The sequence below is a fragment of the Lepidothrix coronata genome, unplaced genomic scaffold, assembly GCF_001604755.1.
Source record: "Lepidothrix coronata isolate B3197 unplaced genomic scaffold, Lepidothrix_coronata-1.0 Scaffold62, whole genome shotgun sequence".
In the NCBI taxonomy this organism is placed as follows: Eukaryota; Metazoa; Chordata; class Aves; order Passeriformes; family Pipridae; genus Lepidothrix; species Lepidothrix coronata.
In genome coordinates this window covers 2,248,100-2,265,457 of record NW_016690242.1, presented here as the reverse complement: position 1 = coordinate 2,265,457, position 17,358 = coordinate 2,248,100, and the positions used below count along the sequence as shown (strand labels likewise).

At 36.0% G+C, this 17,358-nt stretch overlaps 1 protein-coding gene across 4 annotated transcripts in view; it reads right to left on the bottom strand.

Moving 5' to 3' along the window:
* The window catches only part of VPS50 (VPS50, EARP/GARPII complex subunit), an 82,452-nt gene that overhangs the window by 28,295 nt on the left and 36,799 nt on the right, over positions 1 to 17,358 (bottom strand). For 2 of the 4 annotated variants that reach the window (XM_017817758.1, XM_017817760.1), the window contains exons 14-20: positions 14,228 to 14,325; positions 13,406 to 13,500; positions 12,673 to 12,771; positions 9,615 to 9,705; positions 7,932 to 8,108; positions 3,543 to 3,661; positions 1,948 to 2,054 (exon numbers count right to left, since the gene is read on the bottom strand). In XM_017817758.1, coding sequence (XP_017673247.1) covers positions 1,948 to 2,054; positions 3,543 to 3,661; positions 7,932 to 8,108; positions 9,615 to 9,705; positions 12,673 to 12,771; positions 13,406 to 13,500; positions 14,228 to 14,325 — 786 coding nt within the window. The remainder of the gene's footprint in view (positions 1 to 1,947; positions 2,055 to 3,542; positions 3,662 to 7,931; positions 8,109 to 9,614; positions 9,706 to 12,672; positions 12,772 to 13,405; positions 13,501 to 14,227; positions 14,326 to 17,358) is intronic. The other 2 variants (XM_017817759.1, XM_017817761.1) reach the window with 1 other exon arrangement.

Sequence of the window (17,358 nt, the reverse complement as noted above, 5' to 3'; positions counted from 1 at the left end):
GGGAGGGACTTGTGACTAGGATGTTGATAATACAACAGAGACACAATGCAGCGAGATGTCATTCAAAGTATTGCACATGATTTTGGTAAGACTCTAACAAAAGTAGAAAAACAACGGGTAAGAAAGCAGGAGATTTAAGTTTCTGGCAGATAAATACAGAGGATGCTAAAAAGCTTAGTACATTCTGTTTAGCAAATCAGAGAGTGAGAAGAAATAGGATTGCTTTCTGTAAAACCAGCAGCACAGTATGCCCTGAAGAACAAGACAATCTGTTAAACATAAAAGGTTCTTTTGGCATAAGATCGAGTGGGCAGAAAGTAAGCGGATAATTTTTTTCTTTTTTTTTTTTTTAACCATGGAATACAATTCCTATTAGACAGAGTGGTGGGAAGAGAAGTATTTTTAAGCCGGAGTTCAAAACATGCACATTTACAGGCAGTAGTAAATGACACAACTTCCTATAAGGGGCTGCAGGGGGTCGTTTTCCAATTCCATGTTTCTAATAGTGGTATTATCAGTCATTACAAAAACAATATGAAACACCCCAAATAGCAGAAAAAAATTGAAAATTAATCATAATTCCAGAAGGAGAAAAAAAGTGTATATATGAGCTTTGAAAATTACGTTTAATTTTGGGTTATGAACAGAATCCACAAATAGAAAGACTCCTTATGTAAAACTGGAAAACCAGAACTACAGCTCCACCTACTCACACACTGTTAGGGCAGGGGCAGAGGCTGGGGTTTGCATGAAAGTGCTATGAGTGGTTTCCAGATTCAATTCTAAATTTTCTTAGATTAGAAAGGAGCAAACAAATCTCTTCAATGTAACTCACAAACCAACGCCAGAAAAGTTACAACAGAATAATCTCAAATCTCATTTCACCTCTATATTGTAAATGCTCAAGGTAAAAAAGGGTTTCAGCAAACCTGCAAAAAACGTTTAGTAAATTAATTCCTGATTTACATGCTGCCCCCAAAGACAGCAAAAGGTACTAATCAAGTGTTGGAGTAGCCTTTTTTAAAAGAGCTTACTCTGAAATACAACAATCATTTTCAAGCACATAAATACTGAAGACAAACTTCATTAATGCAACACATACAGAATTCCTCTCTCTTCTGCCCAACCTGATAAATGTAGGTAGTTACTTCTATGAATAAAATGAAAGTCAGTAGCTACTATACAATTATCTAGCTAATCAAATGGAAGGCATGATCACAAAAAATCAATTCCATTAGACCTAGATTGGAGGCAAGTGTTTTCATAGAAAATGTGGCTAGAAAAGGACTGAAGAAGTGGCCCAGTGCAACCTCCTGCTCAGAGCAGGTGTAAGGAAATGAGGTTGCTCTGCAGCCTTTCCAGTCATGTCTTGATCACATCCAAGGAGAGAGATTCCCTGAACTCCCTAGGGATTAATGGAATGCATTTCAATTACTGAAATTATAGTACGGGTGAGTTCTTTTCTTCTAGTTGTTTACCACGTAGTAAAAATAGTTACTGTGGATGTGAAAATTTGTGTAATGAAACAGGAAAAAAACCTAGTCTGTAAATTCTTACTTCTGCAACAATTCTACTTTAAGACAAAGCATTTAATAAGACACATCAGCAACACAAACATTCATCTTTTTGCTTGCTATCTCCACTCTTTTTACACATTCAATATGTTAGACAAATAATCCACCATTATAAGTTAAAAATTAATATATGCATGCAGATTAACTTTCAAAGTGAAGTAACCCATAAGATATAAGCAAATTTGTCTATTTAAATAAAAAATACTTGTTTAGTGATTTATTCCTATTTTATTAACATTTTCAAAGAGTAGAAAAGGAGCCCAATTAGGTATATTTTTAAGGCCTTAAGTTTCATTCAACATATTTGCTGTAATAGGTACGTTTGCACAAAAATCAAAACCACTTACAAAAAACCTACAATTGTCCTACATACCAACAAGCCGTATTACATTCAGGGTAGTGTTTGTTAGAATAGGTGCGTTCACTTTATTGAGGTTGTAATCTGATCTCTTTCTGCTCCTCAGAGTTTCCCGAGAAACACTTTAAAGAAAACAAAATACACCAAATGTGACAATATTCGAGGACATACAGATGAAATTTAGTAGAAAATACATTACTCCTCCCCTCTTCTTTCACATGACAGTATGTCTTCCGGTGAAGCATTTTATTTATGCCAAAGCATAACTGGGTTAGGATTCTAACATTTAAGAGAGAAGCCTGACCTAATTTACACAGAATTGTACTTGAGAAAGGAATTTCCTGGACTGGTAGTCCAAGGTTTCAGTTATACAGGCCTCTGCCTTGCCCCACCAACCGTTTTAATCACTCTGACTCAAGACCACACTTCATGAAGTAAAAAAAAAGAAAACAACACAAGCCACAACAAAACAGGGGCAGATTAGTCAGCTACAGATGAAAATTACTATCTGGAAATGGAATTAATTTTGAGGAAGAGGAAGTTAAAAAAAAGTCATTGAATTTTTCATGAAGTCTAGTCCTGCAAGTGGCAGGGAGTTGGACTCAATGATACTTATGGATCCTTTGCAATTCCAGATATTCTATTTTCCTATAAGAGAAACCTTCTGCCAGCTGCCATAGCTCAAAACAATATTATTCCAAAAATCCAGAATGCTTGAATTTCACAGCACAAACATAAGGACAGTAAATATTGTTTGTTCCAGTTAAGGAATTTTTAAATATATCTCCATCAATTTTTTGAAATTAAGTAGTTTACATGACGTATCTTATAGAATCATTTAACAATATTTTATCCTGAGGAGTTATTCTGTAAAAAAACCATTACTCTGCTTTGACCTAAGTGATGGCATTTTGGTTCTCCTGCAATCTCTACATAATGTTAGCCTGCCTTACAAAGTCTGAATGAACATCTAAGTTGTACAGTGTACTAGACAAAAATTTGTATTTCAGATCCTTTTAAAGGCTACAGAGTTGGCTTTTGTTTATATTAATAGATATCAATTTTTAATTATATTCATCAAAATAGAATATGTATATTCATTCATATATGTGTGTGTATACATATTCTCAAAGAAAAAGATAATTTAAAATTCCAAAGGACTGTCTTTAAGCTATGGAAGAATCTCATTTTTTTTTCTTCCTTTGTAGAAGTTTACTGTTCTGCAAAAGCAGAAGCCCAAAACTCAAGCCATTTGTCTGCAAACAGCTGATTTTGACACAATGGAAATTATACATATGCACAACAGCTGCTATAGAAGAACCTTCAGTTAACATCTAGTCCTTGCTAATCAGTGTTCCACGACCTGCTTCAGAGAGCCTTTGTCCTCTTTCAAAATGTCGCTTTTTGCAGCTTCTCTCTGCAATAATGATGAGCAGTTTTATGTTCCTCCCCATTCTGGAGATCTAAGTGCTGAGACCTTCTAACTGTGCAGGCAGCATAAAGATTATTTAATTATTATTCCACTGTTGTAGATTATAGAAAGTGAACTACTTAAAGTACTGAGATGAAAAGCATGTAAATTAGACCAAGGACTCACAGAGCCTACTCACCTTTTTATTGGGGCATCTCCTGTCTGCTCATCCACATAATCTCTTTTCAACTCTTCAGGAACATCACTGTCACTATCATACTCTTGATATGCACCTTTTTCTTGTTCATCTGATTCATACTGTTCAAAACAAACAAACAAAAAAACCAAATAAATACATATACTAACATATCTCTCATAATAATATCACTCGTAATGTGGCACTTTGGTAATTTCTTGTCTTTTACCTTGATCATAATACAAATAATTTTGCTGTTTGAAAGGCTGCTGACAGTGTTCATTAAAAATGCAACAGGCAAATTATACAAAGCCATTTTTAAGTGCATTTCTATTTTCAGATCTTGATTGAGTAAATATCTGCATCATCCTATTTCTCCCATCCCATTTGCATTCTAGTTGGTGTATCAAGTGCCCACATATCTGAGATTTTATTATTTACTTTCTAATCTGAAAAAATAGTAATAAAACCTCAAAATTCATCCATACAATGCTAATTAAAAAAAAACCCTGGCACTAAACAATCCTTAATTATTATTGCAAGAAGGACTAAACTACTACTTCACAAAAATACTTATTTATATTGTACACATTTATTTTTTTAAAAATACAATACAAAAAAACCAAACTTGCAGTTGCTTGCAAAATTGCTTTTAGAATACTCCAAAAGACATTTCTACTAGAGAGTCTTTCAACCATTTAACCTGATAGAGACAATGCAATTTTGACTAAGCACAAACACTTCACAAAAACAATACGTCTAAGGTCACTTGGTCTGTTCAGCCTGGAGAAGAGGAGACTGAGGGAAGACTTCAATGCAGTTACAACTTCCTTGTGAGGGGAAGAGGGGGGGCAAACATTGATCTCTTCTCTCTGGCAATCAGTGAAAGACCTAAAGGGAACAGCCTGAAGTTGTATCAGGGGTGGTTTAGGTTGGATATTAAAAAGAGGTTTTTCACCCAGAATATGGTTGGGCACTGGAACAGGCTCCCCAGGGAAGTTGTCACAGCACCAAGCCTGACAGAGTTCAAGAAGCGTTTGGATGATACTCTTGGGCACATGGTGTGACTCTTGGGGATGGTCCTGTGTGGGACCGGGAGTCGGACTCGATGATCCTTGTGGGTCCCTTCCAAATCAGCATATTCTGTGATTCTCTGAAATGCTATTACAACTATATAAGTATTTCTCATGGCTTTATCAGCATGTAATTTTTTTCTCACTCATTTTTCTGCAATGTATGCCATACTATCTACCTCAACAGAAAGGCTGATAACTTTGCATACATCTGTATGCCCTATGCACACAAACTTCTCACTGTCATGGAACAACCAAAAATTTCAGAGCATGCAAGCAACAGGATTCTGCAACCCAAATTGGCGTATCTTTCCTCATAGAGAACAAAAACTACAACAAATCCCAAACCCACATGACACCATATGACTGTGAGAAGTACTCTAATGATATAATTCAACTGTATCAGTGGAATAAATCACTGGGGCCTAGATTAAAAGTATTTTCCTTTCTCACCCACCCTTGCTTTCTCAGAAACCTCTATCAGGTGTTTGGAGTATGCTTGCATTCATTTGTGGGTGTTGGTTTTGTTTTAAAACAGACACCGTCCCTTACCTAGTTAAAGACACAAAATCCTGATAGTTAAAATATTGATGTAATTATTCATGAAACAAATCCTTTTTGATGGAATAAAGTCTCATGCACCATTTGCTTCATTTGTCACAAATTATTCCAGAATAACCCTACAAAATCTGTGAAAGCATAGACAAATTAATCATGTACACCTGCTTCAAGACATGCCTTTCTATACATTTCATGTATACATTTGATGGTAATTCCACCTCTTGAAAACTATGAAACTGAAGCAGATACAGACAACTACTGCCTCCAAACTCTCAGCTGCATTTTTGTTTTTTTGAAACTGTTTCTCTCTGTTCAATTGTTGAATTGCGTTTCAGAGATCACAAAAGAATTATTTTCAACTCAAGGATGCGAGGTAGGAGCCTAAAAGGTGATATCTGGAAAACAATAAGCAACACAGGCTAGCACATAGAAAATACAGTTTAGCATTTCCATGCTGGACATCTATTACTATTGCCAGAGTATGAGTTTTGTGGCTAAATACTAGTCACAAATACAGATACTAAATGCTTTTTATAAATATGAAGTCACACATACATATTAAAAGTGTACAATTAGGATTTTTACACCTGTAATTTGCAATCTTTTTTTCACTCCAATTAAAAGCAGTATTTAATGCCAATCTCTTTTTCAGGTGTTCTAGGTTGTTCTCTAGCATACATGCTTCAGACACTTCAGAAATAATGAAATAATTTTTTTCACAAAGTGAATTTCTTAAGCCAGAAAAGATTAAAGAAAAACAAATACTTGATGCTCTGTGATACAACCCTTTTTCCTGAACACCTACACAGCGATTACAATGTTAATCGCACCCATCAGGCTTCAGAATGCACTTGAAGAGACCCTATCACTTTTCCTTTTAATTTTCCTTAACATGTACATTGCTTTGAAGCCACTTTATCCAAGTAGTCAAAAGTGACAGATATGACAGACAGTCTGGTTCCAGGATCCTTAAAAAATGGCAGGTTTTTAAAAAAGGATAAGGCCTCTCTAGAGAGGAAAACCCAGTCTCTCCATCATGCAAAACACCAGGAAATATATTTTTTCAGTTACGCCTGGCAATTCCCAGCCCAAATCCCAAGTTCCTGAGACTTGTAAAGCCTAGCACTATGAAAGCACCATATTATAAAAGCAAGAATCCCACATTACAAAAATTCAAAGCAAAAACAGCTCAGGCGGAAAAAAAGAATGTAGTATGAGACACATTCTAAAATGAAATATTGATATCAATTCACAGGCAAAATTTCTGCCTCTTGACATTTTAGACAAAGGAAAGCTGTAATGAAAGCAGCTCATTTATTTAAAAAATGAGCTGAGTTTAGCCGTGGATAAGGACAAAAAGAGCCACAGTTTAACTAACTTGGGTGGAACATTAGCACAGAGAATTACCACCACTTATTATGCATTAATATATAATAAATGACATGCTGACTCAATTAAAATCCAGTGACAGTAAAATGATAAATTGAGAACAAACCGTTAACTATAATTCGTACTGATATATGAATCTGACAGTTGACATTAATTAACTCTCTTAACATCATAGAATAAAAGGATTTTAAGAAAAAAAAATTTAATGTGGAAAAATACTTTATTAAGTCTCCTCAATCTAATGCTATTAATGATCTGGAAAAGTTATTTAATGAGTTAAATGCATCTGCATTTTAAAGTATGCAGTAAATCACAACTATTAAATAGTGAACTCAACCCAAAGAGATCTTATAAATCTCTCTTGAATATGCACACTCTGCAGTAAAATTTTAAAGTGATGAAATGAATTCAAGTATCTTGTAGCAATAATCAGTTCACAAATGTTTAGGCAATCAGCCCAGGCAAACCCATAGGCAGTGGTAAGATTCATTAAAGTTGAAGAATGCTACAATACTGTGAGTTAACTGTATCACAACAAATACATTTTAAGAAGCTACAGAAAAGGGACATAAAGCATCTCAATGAAGCTCAAGATACAGAGCTGAGGTGACTGGGTCCAGAGGCCCATTTTCAGTTGTCCAGAACTGCAACAACTAAGCAGTTACAAAGACTTTAAAATTCTCAAAAGAAATCCTGGCAGTTCTCACCATCCTACAGATTATTTAACAAGTAAATTAATTGCTTATGTCCTTGTCCTGATATTTCTTAAAATATTTGGAAATACGTCTGCATTCTCTGGAAACAAAATTTTGCAACCTCCATCTGCAATAATTTCAATTTTAAGTTCTAAAACGTGCCTCCATCTTAACCGGTCAGTTAAGAAACCAAAACATAAAACCTCCCTATAAATTTCATCCCACATTACCTAAGCAAGTTATTTCTCTTTCTATGTAAAGGATAAGGAAAACCACAGCCTGCCACTGCAGAACTGCTGAGGCAGCCACTCTCAGCCCAAGCAGAGCAGGCATATGGCATCCTGACAGGACCCATCTCCACCACAGTGCTTGCAGCAATACCAGCACCTACCTGCAGGGTATGAGGCAATCCTTTACTAGCAAACTAATGCCTACTGTCTAAAGTAGCTCCCGCTCTGAGACTGAGCCTCACACACCTTCAAAAAACAAATTCAACTTTAAAAAGGATGCCTGACTTGCTGGCACTGCTAAAAGCAAAGCAACACAGTACTGCAGGTAACTGATTCTTGTATCAAGACATTTCGCTGTCATTGTTACACAAAATGAATCAGCATTTACTGAAAGTACAACATGCTTTTCTTTTTTTTTTCTTTTTTTCCTGAGTCACTCCATACCCCATTGGAAGCTAGCACGTCCTCTGTCTCATCATCTTTGTTGTCGGCCTGAATTTCAAATGGGTTTCCTCCATTACAGTACTGCTCAAATAACGTCAGCGTTGCTGAAATTGCTGAAGCAGGCTGCTTACTAGGTGACACAGATGGGGAACGTGACTGCTCCATGAACTTAAATTCCTATTAATAGAAATAAAGTACAACTTTAATCAGGCAGTTTCAGTATTATTATGACAGCAGTTCTATAAAAATAGAGGATAAAAACAAACTTTTGGACAATTAGCCAAAGATTGCTGCTTATTTAAACATGCTTTTCATGCTGGCTCAAGTTAACCTCGAAAGTGGCAATCTTATACTGCTAGTCTTGGCAATTTTAGCAGTTTTTCACTATGACATGCAATACATCTGCATTCTGAAAGTACTTACAGTCTAAAACTAGGTGAAAGCTAATTGGTTTATTTCACAGAAATGAGGAGATAAAACAAGACTTAAATTCTATCCAAAAATGTAGTTTTCATTACAAAAGTTACCAAGAACTTTACTAAAGCTGAAATTTTCTTGTTGATACCTTATTTTTAAAAAGTTCTTTTCCAAATTTTTTATTTCTCAAACCCACTGCACATAAGCTTTCTGATCACTGGGTGAGTGCAAAAACTTTTGCAAATAAATGGACCAAGTGGGACACATAAGGCATGATTTTTGACTTTTTTTCCTAAAAATCCTGACTTAGGTGATATACCGTTTTTATCTATTGAACTCTAGCTATTGATTTTCAACAATGGCAAAATGTACATCGTCATTTAACTGAAGGTTTAAAGATCAAAACACATGCAGCTAAAAGGATTACAATATTAGATTTCTGTTTGCTTAAACGTATCAGTTACTTTCTGCAATTTTCTGCTGCTCCAGTCCCTTGAGCAGTATATATGATTTATAATCCCATTTCTCTACTAAAAATATTATTTCTTTTGTTACTGGATGCTACCGAGAGTCCTCCTTCCTTTTTCCTTTGTACTATTACTGCCCCAGTAGCCTATTGCTTGCTTCTACAGTTAACTCTACAGAAGCTGCAAAACTATCTTTTTCTTAAGATTGCTCCACTAAATCATTTTTCACTTTAGTTATAGCTTTAATCACAGGCACCATGTTTTATTTGGCAAAACAAGTGAATTTCATTCATCACATGCTAAACTTAACAAAAATCACTTTAGGACAGAAAGTGAGCACATCAATTACTTGTTTTCAGTTGGACTTCAGCACAGAAGAATATTTTTTTTCCTTTCCAAATGAGTCAGTATGACCTATGTTTCCAGAAACAGATGCCAGATTGGTACAAGCTAGTGAGCACTCATGCCACTACTTTTAGGCGCTCATCTTTTAGCATCTTACTGTCAGACAAACAATTTAGAAATTGAAAACAGACATATTAACAGTACATTAAAACATGAAAAATAAAGGCTAACATGATGCTTACAACTCTAGCATCTTCCATAAACCTCTATCTGCCTGAAACAGAAACACTACCATTTTAAAACCATTTGGTTCTTAGGTTTCCAATATCATGAAGTAAAATTTAAGAGTTTTTAGCAGCCATTAAAAACATTTGATCTTACTACTTCTTAGAACACCTGGACTCTTACTTGTTAAACTATTAATACATTTGTATGTTTTATACGTAGAACGTACATGAAGCTGCAGAATATTAAAGCTTGATTTAACAGGACAAAGTTCCCAGGTCTCATTCTCCAAAAACATTCTTAGTTCTTCAAGACGGGTTCTGAAAAACAACAAATGAATTCTCTTCATTGGCAGGAAGTGTAAATCAGAAAGTCTCAAAGAATGTCTATCTCCAAAATTTGGAAACAAATCTTTTTGGTCAAAACGATTACAAACTATAGAGGGACATCTATGATTATGCAGCAATACTGGACATTTTTTCCTCTATGTAAACTGTAGAAAGCAACACTATCAGCAGCACAACAGCTTCTGAAAGACCAGACAAGATAGATGCTCCTTTCAAACACACTGAAGCCAACACATAGCAAAGGGAAGTGGAAAGAACTCATGTCCCACAGGCATTTCAACTTTTCAGAGAAGAAATATTAAATGGCTATTAATCTGTATTTTTCTTCATAGCTTAACTTTCATTTGGTACCAATTAGAAACTGTAATAAGGAAAAGTAATCAAGCCATTACATCCCTGCATTGTTTCTGGTATGTTTTTAATCACTAGAAAAGCCTCTGTTTGGTCATAAGCAGAAATACCTTTAATAAAGAAAAAAATTTGCCACATAAGTGGAACACAGAGGAAAAGACAGCAATGACTGCTTATTGAGGTCACTTGGCTCTATCTTTTCTTCTTAATATCTGGTATATTGTTTTGTTTAACAAGTATCAGTTGGTAATTTATGCACTGGGTTTCTAATTAGGTAATAAAATATTCTAGAAATACCACTACTTCAATAATGAACTACAACCACTGCTACCATTAAAATTTGCCTGCCTCAATGAGATAAAGCAATGTGTTGAATTATGACTACAGTTTGCTGTGTCTATTTAAATTCACCAGTTAAATGCAAATAGACTTCAGGTGCTATTTTCAGTGCATTTAGTAGCCACAGCTTGCAGACCTCACAGAAAAGCCAACAGAAATAACAGACAGAGATGCTGTGAAAACCAGAGTTAGATTAAAATTCTTAGTGAGGGAGACTAAGGGGAAAGAATCACAGAAAAGCAAACATTTAAAACCCACACAGCAACAGGCTTTGTAGCATTTCAAAGCTGAAATCAAGGCTCTGACAAAGTATTTGAACAAATGCTCTTCATTTTCACCAGCATATGTCTAGAAAGGGGCACACACAGAAGACCTGATGCATTCATTCTCTGAAAAGCTGTAGTGATCAGGCACACCTTTTTACAAGTGTATCAGTACAAAAAGTAAATTGAATTCCAAAAAGCACCTTACTGATGCTTTTCACCAAAAGCCCATTCAAATTTCTCAAAATAATCAGTTTTCACTGCAAAAAAGGCTCTACTACCATGTTCTCTTCCACATTTTTTGAATTACATGGCCAATTCCTTTGAATGTTTTCTTTGTGTTGGCAGTTCTCTATAACCCCACACTGCCCAGGAGGTCACATATGTCAAATTACACAAAAAAAGAACTGATTACTCCTGGACACTAAGCATTTCAACTCTATGTAGCTTTTATGTACTAATTAATCCTTAAAAGCACTACTGCTTTTCTTCTTCCCCTCCAATTAAATACACAAGAGGAACGAAAGCCACATTAGCTTGATCTGAAAAGGCAAGATGCTTAAAGCTTTTATATAAAATAACCAGAGGCACATAGCTGTGAGGCAAGGTTTTTTTAATATTTTTCTTTCTGAGGATGAAAACATCAGTCAATTAATCGTCACAAAACCCACACAGCATAAAATACACAGGAAGTATTAAAAGGTTCACACAATTTGAGTCATACCAATAAATATTTCCTTTTATTTTCACAAGATTTACATTACATTAATAAAAAACACAAGTTATTTCAAAAAATTATTTCTATGTGTATTCCATCAGTGTTCCTTAACCTTTATTTTACCCAAAGATAATTCAGAAAATTAGTCCCTAAGCAGTTAAACATAAGCAAAACCACAGCAGTCAAAATGATATTTACTTAACCAAATAAGGCATTATGTGGTAAGGCAGTGTAGTAAAAGATGGTTAGGTAGACCAAAATCAGTTAATGAAATTCAGTTCAGGATTGGGAAATGCTTTCAAGAAATAAAGATAGGTGGCATCTCCTGACAAGACATAATGTAGATATGATTAAAGCTCAAGCTTTTCAGACAAACTGCAACTGAGCTCTTCATCAAATGTCCAAAAAGAAATACTAGCTACAAACTACCAAAGCCGGAAGAAATTTTAAACCATATTCTCATCTTCTGAATTTAGACACTGTCTCATGTTCTCCTGCCATAATTTTCATACGTTATGGATTTTAGGCAGAAAGTCTCAGACCAAATGTGTCTGGATGTATTAGCTGTATGACAGATGACAACAGATCAAGACTAGGAAAGTAAGTTTCTCAGAACACAGAACATTCTATTTCTTCTCATATCTTTCTAGCTTTTTACACACAGAAAGAACATAATGCTAGACAACTGGAAAAGTTGCCAATCATCCAAACCAAAATATCTGGAAAATCAAGGCAATTAAAACAAGTAAACAGAAAGACAAGTCTTGAAGCTGTCATAGCCATATATCATATTTGAGTCCAGAGACTACCTGTCCATGACAGCACATATAACTGGCCTCAGATACAACAATAGAGTTGACTGAAATGTAATTAGATACTGCCAATGAAAACACCATGAAAACATGACTCAAAAGGATGGACTCAGTTCTAAATATCTCTTTTGATGCAAGACAAAATTGCACATTGAAAAAAAAAATTTCATAGTCATACAGGACCACTCTTTTTAAGCAGTTGCATAGAAAAAGAAGTAACAATTTGCTACAAAGATTGGACTTCAAAGGCATTCATCCTCAGGATGCCAGGGGACAACTTAAGAGTTAACCTGCAAAATTTTACATAAAAAAATTGTTCATCTTTATGTGGCTTGCCAGCTACAGAACTAGGGCTTTCCGCAACCGTAGCAGAAGAAAGGCTTCTCCTTTGGGAAAGCATTTACCCAGCAAAACTAAATGCCATTAGAAACATTCACTGCACATATAGCAGTCTCACCTGTGGTATGTTTTGAAATAGTTAACACTTTGTTTTCTGATAGATTCTTGCAAAACTTCAGACTTACTGCCACAAAATTCCTCTCCAACTTGCATCAGCCTATAGTAATAAAACAAAGTTTAGAAATATTTATTGATTTCTTAATACTGCTGTCCCAACCATGAGTGTACAACATGTATCTCCATAAAAGCAGAGCACCAGTGTTACGCTGCAATGCCAGGGCTGCATTCCACAAAAGCCCATGTCTGATTTCCCTCTAAATCTTATCATTATGTTCCATACACATAGAGACAAAGAGCCATAAGCAAAATAGATGTTTTTTTGAGATCCCACTATGCAGGGCAAGCTGTCAGCTCACAGTCTCAATCTGTCATTTTTTTACCAAAACTGAAAGACATAATATTGTAAAGGTTGGCAGTACCACAGTATTTTTCTGCTCTTGACTGAGAGTCCCTTTAAAAGCTGTTAGAAACAAAATTGCTAGACCCACACATCTCAAATCTTAAAGGCAGACAATACTGAAATCATATCACACTTAAGCACTACTTGAGCAGCAAAGTAATTCATGCTACCTCTCCCAAATACATCCTCATAAACTCCCACATAAAGAAGAATTGCTCTTCAAGCTCAGCACATATGACTGAAGCCAAAATGTTAATATCAGCCTTAATCAACTGTGCTATCTTATCAGAGTGGACGTGTATTAAATGGTCTTACGACCACATCAGTATACCTGCTGATAACATCAAGTACAAATATGAAGTCGTCATATTTGAAGTTAGACAGATCCGTTCCCAGAAGATATGTTTTCACTTTCAATTGAACATCCTACAAAACACAAACAAGTTTTTGTATACCTAATACACTAAAGACAAAAAGTGAAGGCTCAGATGCCTGGTTCATTAGCACTTTTTGGTTGCTTGCACTTATAACTTCTATTTTTGAGATTTAGAGTAGAACTCCATTTTCTTTAACAGGGATTACTTCTCTGAAGTAATTTTATAATCAGTTTCTTTAACACTCTATACCACAAGGTCAGTCATAGCTGCTTTATTATCAGTGCAAAAGCACAGCTCAGGATTACAGCTTTTTCATCATACATCTGGGTGTCACTGCACATCAAACTCATCCAGTGGTCAGATCAGGAATACTGTGAAACCAGGCAGGTTCACAAGACTCCAAGTTCTCCATAGCTCTGGTTATACCAGAAATATAAAGCAGTATGACTGTGCTAACACAGAAAAGCACATGAAAAGAAAATAGATAGTGGGGCAGCACACACAGGTTGTGAGAAATGGAATCAAACTGAAAGTCTTGTTACTATATCTTGGTATCTTGACTGAGTTTGTAAGCGTAGCAACCAAGTAGTAACTGAGTCACAGAAATTATTTTTCAATGGTATTGATATATTCAAATCAAACCAAATCACTTTTAAAAAAATCTCTGGAGATATTTCTTTAAGAAGATTAGTATAAATATAACTGTAATTAATAATGGGGGGTGGGAGAAGGGAGGGAACAAATATTTAGTGGGTAAAAAGAGTCAAAAAACATACCTGCCATATTCGTGAAAGCCCATGTTCTAATTTCTTTTTCACATAGTTGCGGTCAAAACTGTTCTCTTCAGTTCCCATCACATTGTTGCCATCTGAAACTTAAGGTGAAAGGCACTGTACATAGTTCCAGAAGCTTTGAAATGTATCTTATTTTCCTACTCATAATGAAACTTTTCCTTTAGCTATTGCCATATTATCCATTATGCAAACTCCAGGGGACCTACTTTGCTCTAAACGTTCGAATGGAAATGAATAATGCACATATAAGTATTATATGCTAATGCAAACCAGGAAAGCTCGTGATGGCTTTTATGTGAGAAAGATATCCCATTAAACAAATTAAGACAAGAGCAACATATACTGATATTTCAAATAAAAAAAGTTAAATGCTTAAGTGAGCACTGCTTATCCTCTACAACAAGATTCTCTAAGACATTCTACCTTTGTAGACAAGAATCATGAACTTAAAAGTTTCAGAAGCAAGATTTTTAACTTTATGCTGCAAATTCTTACTGCAACTCCAAGGAAAAATACTGGAATTTTTCCATGAACTATGCAAACGATATGGCATCTTCTTTCCTTTTCCCCATACTAATCTATGCTTGTGCATGAAATAATGTCAATCATACAACCACTCCCACAGCACTGCATCACTTTCCAAGAAAGCACTGTAATGCATGGTAAACTGCTCCTGCATGTGCTCCCCCTCTCCCCATGGAGGAAATAGATTTTATTTCCATTTTCAGAAAGAAGAGGTAATATTTTATATGCAGTTTGTGAGCCTATAGCAGTAGTTACCCCTGCAGTCAGTGATGGCACAGTGTCATACAGTTTGCTTCACAGCCTATGACTGACCACAGGAAAGCTCAGGTTTAGCCAGGCTATACAGACAAATGATAACTCTGCTTCCCTGACAAGGAGAAAAGCTATACATGTCCTCTAAAGCCTGAACCATTTAGCGATTTGACATGAAAAATAAAAAATCCCATAAAATAACACACTGGAATATTACACAGCATACAGTCCTCCTTCCATTCTGTCATTCAAGAGGCTTCAAACACAGAAGAATTAGGATTGCCTGTAGTACCCTAGCATTGCTGTGCAGCTCAGACCAGTCTTTCCATATCTTCTGCAACCTGCAGCTAGTTTTCAGTCCCTTGCTCCTGGCCCAGCTGGTCACATCTCTCTACCTCCACACAAAGGCTCCCAACTCAAAGAAATTTCTTTCCCTTACTCCTGATCCCAGCATCTCCTCTCAGAATACTAAGAATACTTGACCCTAAACTATCACTTTGCACACATATTAGGAATTCTCCTCCCCTCTGCCTAGGAGTCACAGGAACAGGCAGCACAAAGCCCAGATCCTATAGGTGTGCAGAGAAGGACCTGGAGAAAACTAAATAAACAGGCAAACGAAAGCAGTTGTTTATGATATCATGGGACAGTTACTATCTATAATTTGAGTTTACTTGGAGATAAAAAGGACATGTCTAACAGATTAGAGCATGTCTAACATTCTTGCCTTAGATTATATTCCTGAAAGATAGACTCTTTTTTAACGTAAGACTTCACAGCCAGGTAGATACTACATTGCTACAATGAAGACAGGAAGGCAAAGGAAAGAACAGAACTTTTAACAGCTCCTCAATGACCTGCAGTAATGTATTGGTCAGCCCTAACTTGCAGAACACTTTATGTGGAATAAATAAATACTAAAAAAATAATAACATTTTATTTTTAGCATCAACAGGGAATTCAGAAGCAATCCAAGTCCACCAGGGAGACAGCACTAAAGTCGTGTAGCCTTTTCAGCAGTTAAACTGTGTGATGCTACCAGATGCCTCAGGTGCAGCTCCAGAAGCTTTTCATTCATGAGCTGACCTCATCAATGCAGGGACAGGATTTCATGTGGTCATTCAAAACGTGCAAGGACAAAAATGTCACCTGCATACCAAATACCTGTCACAGCAGTGTTATTTAGACGGTAATGTGCTACTAGGACCACAGTGAGAGCTAATCCTGACTGACCGTTGCAGTTCTTCATTACCAGGCTTCACAGTTTTTTCCAGAAAAGCTCTTGGCTTAGTTTCACTTTCCTCAGAGGAAAGAGCAATTTGTCATGTCTAATTGCAAAAGAGTCCAGAAACATAAAAAATCTACTGTCGTCCATCTGTCAGCACTAAGAAATTTTTGTCAACAACTTGTCAAGCCTTGCCCTGAATCCAGACCTTGCAGTCTAGATGAGTATCATGTAAATACTGTGAGCACTCTACTAGTGAGCCAAGTAAGGAATGGGAGGCCAGACACAAGACTTTGATCAACCTTTTCAGATGTGTGCAGAACAGATCTCCATGGCATTATCTGGACTACCACATATTTAAGAGAAGGAAGGAAAAGCATCCAGTGACAGGAATGGTTATGACTGGTATCAGACACTGACAATTCAACTAAACCAAAATACAAAAGAGCACAGCACTCTGACCATGTTCTGATCATGTCTTCTTCAGATCATCCAGTACTCACTGTCAAGTGAGCAGAGTTTCCTTCTCTAACTATCACTAATCATAAATAGCACTTAACAGTGTTTCATACTCCCAGTCTCAGGCCAGACTCTGTGTAAGTAGAAGAGCATGATACACGTTTTTTCCCCCTCAACCATCTGGTTTCTGCTTTGAACCCTTCCAGAGTATGTTTCTCAGAACAAGAACTGTTACCTATTATATGAATGTTTATATAACATATAAGCATAACAAGAATACCAAAAATATGAAATCTTCAACATCTGTAACTCCATTTAAATTTAAAAAAATGTGTGGAATATGAATACTGAGAAGGATGCTGGTCTTGCTTAATTTCTTTCAGACAGAGTTATGGGTGTATTTGGACATGTTATTAAATTATGAACTTTATCAAACACTGAGAAAGCTTCAACTGCAAGCCAGGGACCATGGTATGAACACTATCAAGAAGAACTGTCTAGCCAATATGTCTGCCCACGAGGCTAGAACTCAAGAATACAGAACTAGTATAATAATATAGCAGCCAGAATGTAAAAGCTCTGGTACTGTCAACTGAATAACTCCTCATCAGAATTAAAAACATAACAAAATACAGTCTGGAATTTGGGCTTA